Source organism: Pan troglodytes, chromosome X, assembly GCF_028858775.2.
Source record: "Pan troglodytes isolate AG18354 chromosome X, NHGRI_mPanTro3-v2.0_pri, whole genome shotgun sequence".
Taxonomy (NCBI): Eukaryota; Metazoa; Chordata; class Mammalia; order Primates; family Hominidae; genus Pan; species Pan troglodytes.
The window spans coordinates 50,415,091-50,433,745 of record NC_072421.2 but is presented as its reverse complement, the minus strand read 5'-3'; the positions used below and the strand labels follow the sequence as shown (position 1 = coordinate 50,433,745).

Sequence of the window (18,655 nt, the reverse complement as noted above, 5' to 3'; positions counted from 1 at the left end):
AAAAAATAGTGAAGTGCAGTAGTTGTTGTATCAGAAGCTTCTGAAAGGCTTGTTAAAACACAGATTTCTGGGCACTACCCCCAGAGCATTTGATTCAGTAGATCTGGGTGGGGCCCAGGAAATTGCATCTCTAACAAGTCCCAGATGTTGCTGATACTACTAGTCCTAGAAACACACTCTATCATTTACTGTATGCCCCTGGACAAGTTACTTAACCTCTCTGTGGTTAATCTGGCATTTGTTTTCTGCCAATAAGGAATAACAGTTGTACTCAGGTGTGTCATGAAGGTTAAATGAGTTGACATTTGTAAGGGAGGATTTTAAAAGTACGGGAAGAGAATGGTAAGCCAACCTATGCCAATTTCGCATCTTTCTGTGGAGTGAACAGAATAAATTTGAGTGGGACTGTTGGCTCCCTGTTTAGGGCACTGTGGTTATATTAATGCAGCTCAAAGAAACATGAGCTTTTTTTGAAAGGTTCTTTCAGGCTGTTGACTCATCAGGAGCTTAAAGTCAACTAAGTCCCCTAAGCTCTTTTCAAACTTGATGCTGCCAAGTCAAGTTCGTATTGTCCTGTTCTGGTACAATTTATGTCCTTGAGCCTAAAGGGCAAGCTTCACATTTATTCCCTTTACATTTCATCCCTGGACTTTGACCAGTCAGCCTGTCAAGGTCACTTTTCAATCTTGATTCTGTCATTAAGTATCTCTTCCTCCAGCTTTGAGTACTTCAGAGTTCACAAGCCAGACTTCTATGTTTCCATGTGAATTGTCAATTAAAATTGTGGAATAATACTGGGCACTCCCTTATGATTAACATCAGTCTATTCAAAAGCAATCTTGTGGAAAGGATTACCTGGTTATAAATCTTAACATTATTATATTTCTGCCCTCAGTGGCACCCATCTTTGTCACCTGGTTCACAAGATTCTCTTGACAAACTTGGCCTTGCTGAAATTCAGATATTCTCTTCCTCAGGGGGAAATACTAGATGGAGCTGCCCCTGTAGTCTCCTGGGACTGCCTTCCTGCTGGGGCTATGTCCCACTGTCTTCCCATCCACAGATGAGGTTTGATGCTAAAGTTCAAGTTGCCTTAATTACAGAATTTTCTCCCTAAGCTTCCTATGCTCACTCTAGTTTACACCCTCATGGCTATTTAATTTATAGACAGCATTAGTATAATTCTTTTTTCCTATTTCTTAATTCAATTCTTGTCTAGTTAATATATTCACATGGTTCAGTTTTTTAAAAAAGAAATACATATATACACATAATACTTAATGAAAAGTCTTGCTGCTATCTTTTCTCTGATCTTCTCAATCTCCTACGGCCCCCATATCCTCACTCACAGTTCAATACTGCCATTAGTTTCTTAAATACCTTCCAGTAGTTCTTCATGTATATACCAGTAAATATAAATAGATATTCTTATCCACCCCTTTTAATACTATGCACATTGTTCTGCGCCTTGCTCTTGTTCTCCTTCACAGTATATTTTGGAGATTTTTCCTTATCAACAAATTGCTTCCTCGCTCTTTTTTACAGTTACAAGATATTCTGCTGTATGGATACACCATAACGTACTTAACCAGTCCACTATGATGAATAATTTAGTAGTTTTCAGTCTTTTGCTATTGCAGATAATGCCACAGTGAACAGCCTCATGCATATCCTTTTACATACACGTCTATATGAAAAATTCCAAGAAATGGAATCACTAGGTCAAAATGCATATGCCTCTGTAATTTTCATAGATACTGTCAAATTCACCTCTACAGGGCTTGTGTCACTCAGCACTTCCATTCTTGGTGTATGAGAGTGCCTATTTCCCCATGGCCTCCCCAGTCAAGTGTGTTATCTATTTTTTTTTTTTTTTTGCCAATGTTCTAGACAAGAAAAAAAAATGGTAACATAGACTAGTTTTAATCTGTATATTTCTTGTTATGAGTAAGTTTGACCATCTTCTCATCTTTAGGAGCCAAGTTATGAGCATAATGATTGGCTTTTAAAGGTCCATTTTCATCTAAACACTGGGAAACTAATTTACGTTTTTGAATGATTCATTTTGAAGATAAGGAAACTGAGGCCCAAATAGTACACAGTGGTTGGTCTCACTGCCACTGCTGTCTCACCTTTAGAGAGGAACTACCCCCAAAGGGCCTTTGACACTAAACAAAACAAAAACTTTGGGGGCATAGATAGGTTTATTCCAGGACCTCTGGCAGGGAAAGTGCTTGCTTCCAAGCACACCTCAGAGAGCCACTAGATGTTGGCAAGAAGTTGCTTCCATGAGTCCTTTAATTAGGGTGCATACCCAAAGTCATATGCTCACTTAGAGGGTGTTGACAGAGGGTTGCAGAGTGAGAAAGGGAAGCACAGAGCACAGACAGGTTCTAAAACAAGGGAGAGGTAAGCTTGGGGCTAGGCCATGAATTGGGGCCTGCATTGTTCATTGGTAGGGGAGCAAGCACATAAAAAGTTAACACCTTTTGACTACTTTCTTTAAATATCTTAAGACCTGACTCGTGACGTCTCAAGTCCATGCTGAACAGTCTTCCCCTTATTTTTGCACTGCTTCCTCTAACATCTTGTTGCCATTGGATCTGTCCCATGTCACCTCTCTGACCTCATCTTCTGCCACTCCCCCCCCCACTCACTCCACAATAACCATACTATTCTCTTCACTGGTCCTCAGACAGCCCAGACAGTCTCCCTTTTCAGGGTCCTGGCACTTATTCTTCTTCCTACCCCCAAAACACTCTTCCCTGCATTGCTCACTCCTGCATTCATTCAAGTTTCATCTCAAATGTCACCTCCTGAAAGGAGCCATCCCTGACACTCTGTCTAAAATAACACCCCTTCCAATATCTACCCCCTTTCCCTACTTTATTTTTCTTCATGGCAAATTCTTTTTTATAATTCTTTGTTATGGTCTGTCTCCTCCATTAAAATATAAGTTCCACAAGGGCAGAGACTATTTCTATCTTGTCCACCACTGTATTCTCAGGACATAAAGCAGGCGCAGAGAATGCCCTCCATACATATTTATTGAATGAAGGGATTAATGTGTCTTAACTACCATTGTGTCAACATATTACTTTAGTAAAAAAATGTTGGAAGGGGTACTACTTTTGGATAATGTATTCGGGGAAAGTAACTACTTCCGAGCTATGCTAGTGAGGGGACCCAGCTTCTACAAGACTCCCCTTGTAGCTGTGAGTCCTGGCAAGTCCTAAAAATTTGGTGCATGACTGGCTAGCTGGCTTAGGATGCCTTCAAGCTCCACTGGCCAGTGAGTGGGAATTGGCCCATAGGGGAAACCTGCCTTTGATTTTTCCAGGCAAACCAGTTATGAAATCTGCTCAAGTAGATTTCCTTCAGGTTCCCTTTCACCCAGGCTAAAACAAATGGGTCTTCTCAACCCACCTCCTCCCACCCCCACTGAGGAGTGAGCCACATGCTTTTTGCCCTGTGTATTTATTTTTGCAGAGGCATCCCTGTCAAGCCACAGCTCTGAGGTCTGGGGGCTCACTATTTGTCTAGCATCTCTTAGGAGGCCATTGCACACTGCCTGTCTCCCTGCCAACACGCTCTGAGACTCAGCACGAGCTGGCAGGCTTTGGTTATTTAGACTGCTATAACCCTACTTCTCTATGGGTAACTACAATATCGGAGATTATTAAAAGCCTCTCCCTTGTTCAGATAATTTTCCTATAGTCTTGTTTCCCCAGGGAAGTTGGTGAGATAACACAGATTGCTCTGCAACAGCCTTAGAGAAGTGATTAAAGCTCTTTGCTTCACCCCACATTGATACGTTCTGTTATTAGCTCCTGGCTAAATGACAGCCTTTCCTTCCCCTCTCTCCTGACCTGGTATCTTCTCACTATAAGAACTGAGGTATCCTGGGCAGAGAAAGGACTAGTTGTGTGCTGGTCTTCCACCTGGGTTCTCAATCCTCTCCTTCCTCAGTTTCCTCACAGTTTTACTAATCCTTTGTTGTGGCACCAATTTCTTTATTCCTTATGTTCCAACATACTGTTGTGTATGAGTCTCTCTCCTGAGCTTGAAGGCAGGGACTATACCCCTAGCAGTATCTGGCATGATGCTTGGCATGTGGTAGTGGCTCAGCAAATGTCATTTGTCTGACAACAGCTAGACAAATACGACAAATACTTTTAAGCCCCTCTGGGTGGTATCTTGACTTTTCCTCTGCTCCTCATTTTCAAAAGACTGAGACTCATACTCAAAAAGTTATTGCAAAAAGTGATGTTAAGTCATGTCTCGTTTCCATCTCAATGGGTCCGTTCTTTTTTTTCTTCTTTTTCTTTTCGTTGTGTCAGGCCAATTAGTAGTATCTTCGGACTTCTGGAATCTTGATTGGTCATCAGCCTGTTCATGTCCCTTGCTCATCTTCATCAACTCCAAAAGTGGCGATCATCAGGGGATCGTCTTCCTCCGAAAATTCAAGCAATACCTTAACCCATCTCAAGTGTTCGACTTATTGAAGGGTGGACCTGAAGCAGGGTAAGCCTGTATCCCATGGATATGATTGGGTATGTGAGGGAGTCTTCCTTCTATACATTCTAAACTAAAATAGGCTTCTTGGAATCAGTTCTTGTATTTGGGCAGGAAAGGTCTATTTTCTCAAGTCAGGACACAAGCACATAACTCCAGAGCCTTTTGGGTTGGCTGGTAGGAGGGCTCTTAGCCCTCTCCCAGAAATCCCTTCAAGCCCATGTCCAAGCCCCTGTCAGATTTGCTTTATCTTTTTTGGTTGGAAAACGTAAAACTATGCCTCCTAACCTGAGAGAAAGAGACAAATGGATACTGCTGTCTACTTTTCCTGCCACTCTCTTTCCCGGGACCAAATAGATATATCTCCTCTACAGACCTGTTTTATTTTGGGACCATCTGGCTGCTCAGTCCTGGTTCCTGTGAGCCCACTGGCCACCATGCAAGGCATCTTCCTGGGCCTCAGCAAATGGGTCTGTTTAGGTTACTAGTGTTTTCCAGAGGCACAGAAAGAAAATGAGTTGAGGCAAAGCCTGATCTCTGGGATGGTCTATGGTCTTAGATCCCACAGACAGATAAGGGTTAAGGGAAAGAAGGCAGGTGGTCTGTTAGCAGAGTGCCAAAGCAGCAATCCTTGTGTCCTGACACATTGTAGGAAAAGTTACAAAACCCAGCTGTTCATGAAATGACCCCCTTTCCTCTTTGTCCTTCCAGGCTGTCTATGTTCAAGAACTTTGCTCGCTTTCGCATTCTGGTTTGTGGTGGAGATGGCAGCGTGAGCTGGGTCTTATCTCTGATTGATGCCTTTGGATTACATGAAAAGGTAAGTCCCTGGATGACTCAGTTTAGCCATTGCTAGAAAGAGTAGGGGTGTGCAGCTGCCCATCCCAAGAAGTCCCAAGTCTTCGCCCTCCCTGTCTGTAAAATATGTTTCCCCCAGGTTTCATATTCAGCCTGACTGGTAGATTCCCAATCTAAGCCTACTCATCTACACTGTTTTCTGGTTGTCTATCTGTGTGACATCGACAGAAAGAACGAGCAGTGCTCTGTTCCCTAGGCTTCAAAGTGAAGAATTGAAGGGGAGGAGAGCAAACAAAACAGAAGTGGTCTTAGACAGCACTCAACCCCCAATTTCCTTCCCCTCCTGAACCCACTGATTTTCTTCCTTGAGTCTCAAGAGTGGCAGAAAGTTTCCTCTATGTCTCCTTGCTGTCCCTAGGCAGCCGCCTTGCTCTTCTCACTCCAGTAGCTTTGTCTCCTGACGTACTTCACCTCCTTGGCCCAGCCCAGATAGAAATTCACAGCTATATTTCTCTTCTTTAAGCATGGCCATGAATATTGTCCTATTCCGGCAACTTTTCCCTTTACTTAGTAGGTTCTGTGTTGTTAACACTGGTGTCCAACTCCTTAGGGAAAATTTCACCCAATTGCAAACATCCTCTCATTACCTTCCCCAGAATCTGAAGTCCCGTAAATCCACTGCTTTTAAGACCATAATTCTTCCCAAAGAGTACCCTCTGGGTTCCTTCATGGGTGAAGCTTGGTAGAAAGACTGTCTGAAAAGGGTGTCTCCTTTTGTTCTTGCAGTGTCAGTTGGCAGTCATCCCACTTGGAACTGGCAATGATCTGGCTCGTGTTCTGGGCTGGGGTGCATTCTGGAACAAAAGCAAGTCACCTCTGGACATCCTCAACAGAGTGGAGCAGGCTAGTGTGAGGATCCTAGACAGGTAAGTGGCTGAAAGACCAGGCCCTTGTGCCTCTTCCTGTCCCACATCACTTACATCATCTCAATCAGGAATACTTTAACCTCTCTGATAGAGCCTCATTTCCTTTCTGGCTTCAGTGCAGAGCCATTTGTGGGTTGGGTGGGGCTTGTCTCTTGGGAAGCCAGGGTCTACCATGTATCCTTCAAACATTGAAGCCCCTCTTCAAAACTAAAGGATCCTACTGGGAGGTTAAGGCTGCAGTGGGCCATGATCATGCCAATGCATTCCAGTCTGGGCGACAGAGTGAGACCCTGTCTCAAAAAAACCAAAACAAAACAAAAACAACAACAACAAAAACACCAAAAAAACTAAACGATTCTAGAGCAGGGGCCCCATGGATAAAGTTCAAGGGTTCAGTGAACCCTCTTCAAATTGCAGAGCCAATGATCTGTTTAAGCATATTCTCTCTTGGGGAAAAGTCTATAATTTCATCAGATTTTCAAAGAAACTAAAAAAGGGATGGAGGGAGAGTTTAGAAATAACTTGCTTACATTGTCACTGCTCTAGAGAAGAGCAAGTACTACCATCCTATCTCCTGAGGAAAAAAAGACTTTCTATGCTGGTGTATATAGGAGCATTTGATTTATTGCTGCCCATAAGGATCTCCTGGGGAGCTTTTTAAAAACATCAACCTGAACCCCACCACAAAGATTCAGTAGGTCTTGGCAGGGCCCTGGAATGTGTATTGTACAAAAGCACCTCAGATGATCTTGATGGTTACCTCTGGTTAAGAAGCACTGCTCTCTGAGAACCCTGTAAAGGGAAGGCAATTCCTTCCATCACACTGGCCTACAGAAGTCATGAGACAGAGGTCCCTCTTATGGTCACCTTGAGATCAGGTGACCAGAGATTGCTTGGACACCCCCTACAACCCACCTCCCCCCACCACATAAACATTTTTACTTCTGTCTTCACCTTTGAAGCACTAATTTTTACCAGTCATGAAACAGACCCTTAAATATCCGTCTTTGAAATTCATTTCAGATGGAGTGTGATGATTCGTGAGACTCCCAGACAAACCCCGCTGCTAAAAGGACAGGTTGAAATGGATGTACCACGATTTGAGGTAACTACTGTTCAGCTGTAATTCAGACCAATATCTTTATTACTCAGTGAAATAATTCGCAAAACCCAGAGAGAAGCTTTTGCATTGTCCATGGATGAGGATGAGATCATTGAGAGTTGGTGACATGTCAGTCAGCAGCTATTTACCAAGAACTATGTTAAGCACTGGGGATATAATTCATTCACCCATTTACTTATTCATTCAAAATATTTATGGAGTAACTACTTTATGTGAGATATTATTCTAGGAGATGTTCTTATATGCTACTGGGTAAAGAAGAATGACATAGTCTACTTGAATAGATGGAAAAATAAATTGTTTTAATCAAGTAGTATGAGTGTTAGTATATAAGGAAGTAGAGGGGGTTGGGAACACATAACAGGAAGATCTATCTCAGTCTGGGGAAATCAGGGAAAGCCGCTCAGAAGGAGTGCCATTTCACAAGATACTTGAGATCCAGAGGGAATTAACCAGGAGAATAAGAAAGGGGAGGGCTGTTCCACACAGATGGAACAGCGTGTATTGTTCCAAAGGCAAGGGAGAGCATGGAATATTCACGAAACTGAAGTACATTCATAATGGCTGAGGCATAGGGGCCAGGAAGGGGGCATTCAGGGAGAGTGACTAAAGATGAGGCTAGAAAAGTAATCAGGGGCCAGGCCGGAAAGGGCCTGATAAACCACAGTAGGAAGTTTGGATTTCATCCTAAGAGCAATAAGAATTACAGAAGAATTTTTTCTTATCTTATTATGAAAATTTCTACATTGATGAAAGTTAAAATGGTAGCTCTACTACTAACATTTTCCTATGCGTGCTTTATCACATATCCAGTCATCTATCCAGTCTGCTATCTAAGAGAAGGGGTTTAAGTAGAGGAGTGCCATGGTATGTGGAGAAACAATTGAAGGAATAAAAGACTAGAGGCAAAGAGAAAAGCTAGGAGATGTTGTAATTGTCTAGGCAAGAGGTGATGGTGATTTGGACTGGTGAAGTGGTAGCAGGGATGAGTAGCAGTGGATACATTTGAGACATACTCAAAAAATAGAATTATCAAGTCTTGGTAGATGTTTGAATGTCAAGGGTGATAGAGAGGAAGGAGTAGAGGTTGTAATTAAGAGCACAGACTCAAGAGCCAGACTACCTGGAATTGAATCCTGGCTCTACAATTTATCATCTTTCCCTTCTCTGGGCTCAGCTTTCTCTTCTGTGAAATGGAGATAATAACAGTCTTTATCTCATAGGGTTGTTATGAGGATTATATGAAAAAATATACATGTAGCTTAGAACAGAGCCTGGCACATAGTCAGTACTATATAAGTGGGTGCTGTTATTATTGGTAGTAATATTATTAAAGAAGTTACATTCTGGAATTGGAAAGATGTAGATTCGAATCCAGCTTTATTCCTTACTAGCTATGTAATATGAGATTGTTTGTTCATTTGAAACATGAAAGAAATAGTACCTCCTTCATATGAGGTTTTGATTATTAAGAGAAAATGAAATACATCTAAATTTTTAGAATACGCATAGATCTAAGATCATCTCTGTTGACCTTCAACAAGAATTCTTTGATCATTATCATTTCCAGAGAGGCAGTTGAGTTGCAGGTAGAGTCAGTAAGAAACAATGAGGCTGCAGGGGATGAGGATGGGCAGCACACTGTGTTATTGTACTAAGATTCCAGGGCTAAGAACTCCTTTTGCCCCTAGGCTGCTGCCATCCAACACTTAGAATCTGCAGCCACCGAGTTGAACAAAATCCTGAAGGCCAAGTACCCCACAGAGATGATCATCGCAACCAGGTCAGTCTTCCTTTGGCTCTCATCCTTTGGGGCTGTTCCCAGGTCAGACATGGGGCTCATTTTGATAGCTGAGGGTGTTGAGGCCAAGGAAAATATATGTTTATGTTCCCAAATCAGATTTCTCCCAACTCAAACCCCCTGAACGGAAAGTTTAGGAAAGAAAGATGACATTGAGGTGAAGTCGTCTGCTGCTCCAAAAAGTCAAAATTGCAAGCCAGAGATTTGGGAAGAGAATTATAGTAGGGAAACAACATTACAGACCATTTAGGAGCATAGCATAGCTCCCTATAGTATAGACACCTTGCTTTCCGTCTTTGACATTAAGAAAGGTCTCTGCAATATCTGCCTATAGCTGCTTTCTCATAACCTGAGGAACACATTCCCCCTTCTAAATATGTGGGTCATTTGTTTCTTCTGGGACTTCTTAGGGGGCTCCTGCCCACACTCCTTTGAGAAAAACTTCCCACAGGGAGAGTCCTCCCAGTATAATTGTTTGTACTAAATTAGCTGGGCCCTTGAAACATAGCTGATTGAACCTAGGTGAAAACCTGACCCAAGTTGGACCAAGTGAATTCTCTTTTCTGGAAATTCAGAATTAGTACTAAGAAATGCTGGTCAAGATCTATTAGGTTCTTGACTTGGGAAGTGGTGTGAAACTGAACTAAAGTGGGGATGGAACATATTTCACCATATGCACAGGAAAAAAAAAGCAGAGAGAAAAAGGCTGGGAGCAGAGGGTGAGAGAGAGAGGACAGATCAGGAAAGAGAGAGAGGAGGAGGATGGGGACTGATGACGTAAGAGAGAAGGGCTCTGGGCCTCATGGTTCATGTAACATTGTGCCATCTATTTTATCTTTCCAGATTCTTGTGTTCAGCTGTGGAAGATTTTGTGGTTGATATTGTAAAGGCCTGGGGTCAGATAAAACAGAACAACACTGCAATAGTGTCTGTGATTTTGAAAGTAAGTTTCCATTCCTTTTGTCTTATACTCTTTGTGGAGCAGCCAGGGGCCTCTTTTTAATAAAAAGCAAACATGCCTCTCACTGGGAATGGTAAAAGAAAGGAAAGGAGGGGCAGCTGTTAAGCCTCCCTGATGAGGAAGGTCTAACCTCATTGAACTTCCATCTTTTGCTAAATGAAGGATGGCACTCTACATGCATACACACATACCATGTACATACCATGTACATGCCAAGCATCTGCCCACAACTAGACACAAGTGTACATCAAGCAGGTATGTGCATGGTTGTACACCAGAACATGCTTGCAAGTATGTACATACGAATACACACCACAAATACATTCACATTTACCTCTCTAACAACAATAGCCAACATTTATATAGCACTTACTCTGTGTCAAGGACTGTTCTGTTTTTAATGTATTAATGTATTTATTCCTCACAACTACCCTAGAATATGGAGGCACAAAGCGGTTAAGAAACTTGCCTCAGATCGCAAACTATTAAGTGATGGAGCTAAGAATCAAGGCCTTAAATCATGCAGCAGATGTAGGTCCCCAAGCCTGTACACATACAAAGACACACACCAAGCACCCAAGCAGGGACACGTTCATATCCAGAGGAGCGTGCCCATGAAAATCCAGAAATATTTGTCTTTCCTCAAGTTTGCATGTTATACATTGTTTTATAGGCCCGTTTGACACAAGAAAGACTCAGCTATATACACTGATGCATGGGGCCACTCAGAAACAAATGATATGTGTTTGATCTCCTAATACCCTTTGGTTATCTCATTACATCTACCCACCTACTTCTTTTGCTAAGTACTTCATCTTCTCACATGTGGTTTTCTATGCTCAGCATTTATGGACAACTCTTACCCCTCCCTACCCTTCCCCATATCACCACCACTCCTCATTCTGTCCTCTCAAGCATGGGTCCCTCATAACAATGCCCTGTCTCCTTCCTTTCTATATAGAGTGACTTAATGTATGATAGGCTCAGTGTCCTGATCGATGTCCTGGCTGAGGAGGCAGCAGCTACTTCTGCTGAAAAAAGTGCTACAGAATATGCAGACAGCAGCAAGGCAGATAGGAAGCCCTTCGTTCCTCAAATAGACCACATAGCCAAGTGCAAGTTGGAGCTGGCTACAAAGGCCCAGAGTCTCCAGAAATCCTTGAAACTCATCATATTCCAAGTTGAACAAGGTAAGGTGGCCAGGGTTGTAGTGACTGAGGTAAGGGAAAGAAAAAGTTCCAGAGGATGGTTTACCGGCCTCACTGACTCCGGGTTTGCTCTCTGACTGACTCTACTACAAAAAGTCTAGATTCTGCATTCATATTGCATACAAAGTCAGTATTCAGACTACTGATTTGAAAAGCCTCAGTCCTGCTAAGCTGCCCCTTTGGCTCCTCCTACCTCCCAGACAGTCAACTCCTGCTACTCATTTTTGGAAACCAACACTCATCCTATACAATTATATTAATAGATGCTAAGTGACCTGGTTCAAAGCTCTATCAGCTTCCACCACCAGCCATAAGACTTTTTTCCTCCTTCTCCTGTTTCTTTCCAACCACTGAGCCTATGACTATTTTAGAAAGAAAATGGTGTTCAACTCTGCATGTGTTGCACAGGATTAATCAGGCACAAGGGCCCTGAGAGTGGTCCTGACAGTTCTAGCATTAATTACCATTGCTCAGAACTCACGACAGTCTGCAAACTTCCCAACTCAGAATGAAAACTCTTCAACTCCCTCAGTTTCTTCATTGAATGTTTTGCTGACCACTTCTTTCCCACAATACTTTGAGAAACAGATCAGAAGGTGATATAAGACTGAGTGTATTCTAACTGAACTATTGGAACTGAGCAGAAGTCCCATGCAGCAAGGAAGTCCCTTTGGCTGGCCCTTGACTTTTAGCCATGGTGCCTTGCCCTGCCTTGGTACCTTCACGTACAACCTCAGCCAAGTTTCCTAGAAAGAAAGAAAATCTCCCTTCTGCACAGTGGAAGGATTAAACAATCAATTTGCCTCTATTTCTATAATTAGTTTCCAAACAGTGTGGATCAGATTAAATGGATGTAGCCATAACTGTCACAACCAACCCTCAGTCTGCTCCATCAACACATATGTTAGATTTAGAGGTGTAGCTTGTGGCTATGAGATAGGAAAATACCTCCCTGGTAGGGGTAGAGATTGAACCTATGAGCTTTGACACAGGCTGAGACTGGGCATCTCAGCTATACAACATTTGGCTGGTGAAAGGAAAGAGACTTCCCAAACGTTCCAGGTGTGGAGTGAGACATTAGAGTGAAAGAGTGGCACAGTCCTAGAGGCTCAATTATAGACAAAAGCCACATAAGTAAATGAACTAATAGAATGGAGGTAGAAGAGCAGAGAGTTTCCCATGCTGATACCCCAATCCACAGCCACAAGCTTCTACTCACAACCACATGTACTGGGTGAGAGAAAAAAGAGTAACCAGTAAAACAAAGAAAGCTCAGGCATGAATATGCAAAAACAGCAACACTGTAAGCAAGCTGAGACTACAAACAGTATCATGGAGGAGACGTGATGGTCGAATGGGAGTCTCCATCATCTACCCATTAACTAAACAAAATAGATGCTTGATAAATGTTCAATAAGTGTAATTAATCTTTCCTTCCTTCCATCCTCCCTCCCTCCTTTCTTCCTCCCTCCCTTCCTCCTTTCTTTTTTGCTTTCCTTCCTCCCACTTTTCTCTATAGCTCTGGATGAGGAAAGCAGACAGACAATATCTGTTAAGAACTTTAGTTCAACTTTCTTCCTGGAAGATGACCCAGAAGATATTAACCAGACAAGCCCACGACGCCGTAAGGATCTTTCTGTCTTCTTCCCTTATTCTAGCCTTCGTCACTGTTGTTTAGCTCCCAAAGAATAAATATGTATTTTTTATGCATCCTCTTTTAGCCATAATCCTGCAGTAGATACCCCTCCGTCTTTCCCAGAAACTCACACTATAAGATCCCATGCCAATGTCCAGAGTAATGACCCCATTAGGAACACTGAAGAGGCTGGCCTGATGAAATACAAGATTTGAAGTTGTTTTCACTGCCAGCAAGCAAGCAGCCCAGCTTTATTCTTCTCTCAGTGGAAGTCCCTATCCATCCAAGAGGATCCCTCTTCGGAATTAGAACCCTTAATATTATCTAGGAGAAAGTCATTGAGCTTGACCCTGCCTCCACAGAGAAAATAGGGCGAAATACAAGTGAGGGGAAAGGGCTTTTTTGTTTGTATCCGTCACCCAAGTGGTGTCTTTTGTGTCTAGGTTCTCGTCGTGGCACTTTGTCTTCTATATCTTCTCTCAAAAGTGAGGACCTAGACAACCTTAACTTGGATCACTTACATTTTACACCTGAATCTATGTAAGTATTTAACTCTATCACCTTTTAATGGCTTCTTTCTTTCTCTTGTTAAGAGCACAATCTTAGGATATCCATAGTCAAATCCTTTCTCTTACTTACTAGCTGTGTCACCTACGCAAGTGACTAAACCAATGTGAGCCTCAGTTTTCTCATATGTAAAATGAAGACCATTGTAGAACTTGCATCATGGGTTTGCTGTATTTATTACATTTATATATGAAAAGTACTTGCACTGAGTAGTGCTTGGCACCCATAATTAAGTGTTATATGCATTTGCAGTTATTATTGTTATTATTATAAATAATTAATAAATGTTAGTTGTTGTTATTACAGAGGACTTGCTTTTTTTCACTGTTGCCCTTAACAGTAAATGGTTGAAGATACTAAAAACTAAATGGTCACTAGGGGACTAGGCAGCAAATCTAAGGACGTCTGTCTCAACAGTTCTCCCTCTTTAGAATATCGGCAGCAGCCAAGTTCTGCCACACTCACTCATTCTGAGTTCCATTAAGAAGATCAGTTTGGACATTAGTTAGAGAAACTCCAATCCCTGTACTGTGGTTGAGGGAGGCAAATCTCATGTGAGAGATGTAGGGTCAGTATGGTAATGAATGAAAAAGTAATCTAAGATTAAACAGCTAAACTGTATCCATTTAATTTCTCAAAAGGACACAGCTAGAAATTATTTATGTTTTCTTAAATAATTTATTTAAGAAAACAATTTTTATTCCTGTCTCCAACCCGCATTCTTGCCCCCACACTTCACCATTGGCTCAAATTTATGTCTGAGCTCTCATGGATCTACCTAATGAATTTTGATCAATAGTGCACTGGCAAAGTGTTTAACAACCTCCTCTCTTGGGGGAGAAAGCCCTGATTCATTTATGGTGTAAACCCTTCCACCATGGCCTATTTAAGTTAGTGATATAATGCCATTGAATCTGGAGTTGGAAAGAGATATGCATAATCAGTTTACATGAGCTGGTGCCAACTGGCTATGGCACACCACTGGTTTTGATGCTGACACCCTAGATGGACACAGGAGACTTGACAAATAATTTGGCTTTTTTGTTATGTACATATCTACCCTCTTTTATCAGTCTTTCCTTCCAAATGTGTGGTCACTTTCCCCTTTGATGTCGGACATCACTGAGAGCAGTTGTGCAGACTTAACTGTCATGGCACGTTTGTGTCTAGGATATTCAAAAGTTCTTTATAGGAGTAAACAGTATTTCCCTTAATACTACATATGAAGAAAATATGGGCCACTCATATATAAGGCCTCCAAAGATGACTAAAATCATCAATGTTGCTTCTTTATTATGAGTTCCAATCCCACTGAAGCTTCCCAACTGGCGAGGCACTCTCTCTTACAGCTAATAAGCTAGTTGTTCACACAAAAGGATATCTACATGTGCCTCTCAAAAATGTTATAGTTAGTGCCCAGTGTGGAGGGGGCCTTCCCTCACTGGTTTTCCATCATGCAGATTCATCTTCATGCCCAATGATAGCGGCACTTCTTTCCTGCACCAATGTCTGTCCTCTTCTTTGAATAATTTCAGACGCTTCAAAGAAAAATGTGTCATGAACAACTACTTCGGAATTGGACTGGATGCTAAAATTTCTCTGGACTTCAACACCAGAAGAGATGAACACCCAGGGCAATACAAGTAAGGAAAAGAAACTCCCTTCCCTACATGCAAACACACTATCACAATACACATACGTATTCCTACATTCTCTACCTCTCAGACAAGCAACAGAAAGAAAGGGACCCGCTGGAAGTAAAATGCATTGGCCCCAAGACTAGTGTAGCGGGACAGTGTGCGCCAAATTTTGGATGACTGCACTGGCATCCTAAACTTGAGCTGCCTTCAAATCCAGACCTGTGGATTTCTGTGTAAACACAGCTACCTGTGTTACTGTTACTGACAACAGATTATGTTGACTCAATTTAGCAAATTGCCCACCTTTGTTCTGTCTGTGAAAGTTTAACCAGGTTTCAGTAGTGGCTTCAGATCTGTTTTCACTTGACAAAGTTGCAAAGTATCAAACATGCCTCTGTTTGTTTTTGGTGTTCCTAACCTGGTTCCCCTGAACCCGTTAATTTTACCCTATCCAGTGTTGGCCTGCATGGCACCTTCTCGCACTTTCATACTTCAGACAAGGCCTAAGTCAGTCTCAGAGTTCTTGTGGTACATTGAAGCTATAAGTAAAAAGTGTGACACCCCACCCCACAACACCCCACCCTTGCCACCACCACTAGAACCTCTTTCTCAAAGCAGGCCTGGGCTGAGAAACAGGAACTTTGTCAGATATGTGATTTGCAAATATTTTCTCCCAGTCTCTTGCTGGTCTTTTCATTTTCTTAGTGGTATCTTTGAAGTACAAAAGTATTGAATTCTAAGGCGGTCCAATTGATCAGTTTTTTTCTTTATGGACCATGCTTTTGGTGCCATCTGTAAGAAATCTTTGCCTAATCTGAGATCTTAAAAATTTGCTCCTAAGTTTTCTTCTAAAGTTTGTATTGTTTTAGCTCTTATTAATACATTTAAGTGTATGATCTACTTTGAGTTAATTTTTACGTATAGTGTGAGGGTCTAAGGTAAGAGTCTAAGTTTATCTTTTTGCCTGTGGATATCTAATTATCTCACCACCATTTTTATTTATTTATTTGTTTATTTTTTTTATTTTTTTGGAGACGGAGTCTTGTTCTGTCGCCTAGGCTGGAGTGCAGTGGCATGATCTCGGCTCACTGCAACCTCTGCCTCCTGGGTTCAAGTAATTCTCCTGCCTCAGCCTCCCAAGTAGCTGGGACTACAGGTGCATGATACCATGCCTGACTAATTTTTTGTAATTTAGTAGAGACGGAGTTTCACCATTTTGCCCAGGCTGGTCTCGAATTCCTGAGGTCAGGCAATCCGCCCGCCTCAGCTTCCCAAAGTGATAGGATTATAGGCATGAGCCACCGCGCCCGGATCTAGAGCCATTTTTCAAAACAGCTATCCTTTCCCCAGTGAATCGTGTTGGCACCTTTGTCAAAAATCAATTGACCACAAATGCAAGGGTTTATTTCTGGACTCTCACTTCTGTTCTATTTATTTATGTGTCTATCCTATGCAAGTACCACACTATCTTGATAACTATAGCTTTACAGTAGTTTTTGAAATTGGGAGATGAAAGTCCCCCACTTGATTCTTTTTTTCAGAATTGGTTTGTTCTAGGTATTGTACATTTTCATATACCTAAACTCCTATTTTTGTAGATGAGAACACCAAAGTGCCCAGAGAATGAATGGTTTAAACAGTGTCTCAATAATTTTGTGCTGGCCTTCTGACATTTCAAAACTCATTCCATGTGATGATGGCTCATTTCTGTGGCTCTACTTTACAAGCTCCAAGTAAACTATATCCAGCCTTTCTAGTGATCGTCAGTGCCCCACCTATTTCTATCAGAGATTCCACAGTCAACAAGACGCTGTCCTCCCCACCTCCACCTCAAGTCACCTGATATCCTTTCCTGTCTCCGATTTTTCTCCACTGGCTCCTCCTCTAAAATCTCCCTACAAGCTTAGATCTGTTCCATGGCATTGAATTAAGCATTTAGTATATGGATCTGGTGTTTGGAAAAGTACTTCACTTTGCCAGAAAAGTTGCTGCTTCAAAAAAAATTGCACTCTAAGAGTCACGAGTTTCAAATGAAATTGATTCCAAGCAGCTGAAATCTCCTGGAGTAGCACAACTAGGGTAGCTGGTGTGTACCAGCCAGCTACGCTCATAGCTTTTTATGAGCATTGATGTCTGAATATAGCCTGTTTCTTCCAAGTCTGGACCAATATTGGTAGCAAGCAGAAATGGAAAATTTATTTATTGATAGGATACTGAGGCTTCAAAGGGGCCCAGGAACCCATTTCTTCAAGTGTTTGCATTGGATATCAGTTACATTAACCGCTGTCCAGTTGCCATTTAGCATGACTCCTCTCTGTAAGAAGGCATTTGAGAAATAAGATGGTTTTCCTTCCTGTCTTTCTCCACCATTTATCTATATATCATTCACCTCTGCTTTCTTAATGCTTACCTCCCTGTAGTAGCCGCCTTAAGAACAAGATGTGGTATGGCCTTCTGGGAACCAAAGAACTTTTGCAGCGCTCTTACAGGAAACTGGAAGAACGAGTGCATTTGGAGGTTAGTGGAAAAGCGGGTAGTCTTTCCTGGGTATGGAGAAAGGAAATCTCATGGCCTTAGGAATACCCTACATGCTGATTCTTCCTGAGCTTTAACTCTGTGATCCTCACAGCTCATGGGAGGAAGGCATGAAGATAGATTTCCATGTAATGGAAGAGAAGACAGAGCCCTTTCCCCATCTCTGTAAATGTTCCTTCATGTTGCTATCTAAAGATCCAGCTAATGAGAGCTACTCTTTTCTTTCAGTGTGATGGAGAAACCATCTCCTTGCCAAACCTGCAAGGCATTGTAGTGCTCAACATTACCAGCTATGCTGGAGGTATCAACTTCTGGGGAAGCAACACAGCAACCACGGTTAGTATGGAACAAGGAATGGGGAGGAAGAAAGGCATGATCCCACTAAGGTCTCTCTGAAGGAAGCATTGTGCTAACTGAAGTGAAAAATAGACAATGGGAGAAGAGGAGGTGGGCCGAGAACCTTTATTAGCAGCAGCTGTATGATCAGTTTTTCAGGCAATTACCATCCGAAAGCAGAAAATTCAACCAAAGACCTCAGGATAAGGTCAACTCTTAGGTGTTGCCTGGGCTTTGGATTTTCCATTCCTCGGGTCTGACAGATCCTTTAAAGGCTATCTAGATCATGCTTTTTTTTTTTTTTTTTTTGAAACGGAGTCTCGCTCTGTCATCCAGGCTGGAGTGGCAAGATCTCAGCTCACTGCAACCTCCGCCTCCCAGGTTCAAGTGATTCTCCTGCCTCAGCCTCCTGAGTAGCTGGGATTACAGGCGCCAGCCACCATGCCCGGCTAATTTTTGTATTTTTAGTAGAGACAGGGTTTCGCCGTGTTGACCAGGCTTGTTGACCTTGAACTTTTGGCCTCAGGTGATCCACCCGCCTTGGCCTCCCAAAGTGCTGGGATTACAGGTGTGAGCCACTGCACCCGGCCAAGGCCATGCTCTTTTCTC

General features: G+C 42.2%; 1 protein-coding gene across 3 annotated transcripts in view; it reads left to right on the top strand.

The window, feature by feature from the left end:
• DGKK (diacylglycerol kinase kappa) overlaps positions 1–18,655 on the top strand; it is a 105,284-nt gene that overhangs the window by 73,005 nt on the left and 13,624 nt on the right. For all 3 annotated transcript variants that reach the window (XM_016944194.1, XM_063804381.1, XM_016944195.2), the window contains exons 9-20: positions 4,341–4,524; positions 5,227–5,335; positions 6,100–6,239; positions 7,263–7,344; positions 9,054–9,145; positions 10,007–10,106; positions 11,086–11,314; positions 12,852–12,956; positions 13,412–13,508; positions 15,071–15,178; positions 17,596–17,692; positions 17,939–18,046. In XM_016944194.1, the coding sequence (XP_016799683.1) occupies positions 4,341–4,524; positions 5,227–5,335; positions 6,100–6,239; positions 7,263–7,344; positions 9,054–9,145; positions 10,007–10,106; positions 11,086–11,314; positions 12,852–12,956; positions 13,412–13,508; positions 15,071–15,178; positions 17,596–17,692; positions 17,939–18,046 (1,451 nt within the window). The remainder of the gene's footprint in view (positions 1–4,340; positions 4,525–5,226; positions 5,336–6,099; positions 6,240–7,262; positions 7,345–9,053; positions 9,146–10,006; positions 10,107–11,085; positions 11,315–12,851; positions 12,957–13,411; positions 13,509–15,070; positions 15,179–17,595; positions 17,693–17,938; positions 18,047–18,655) is intronic.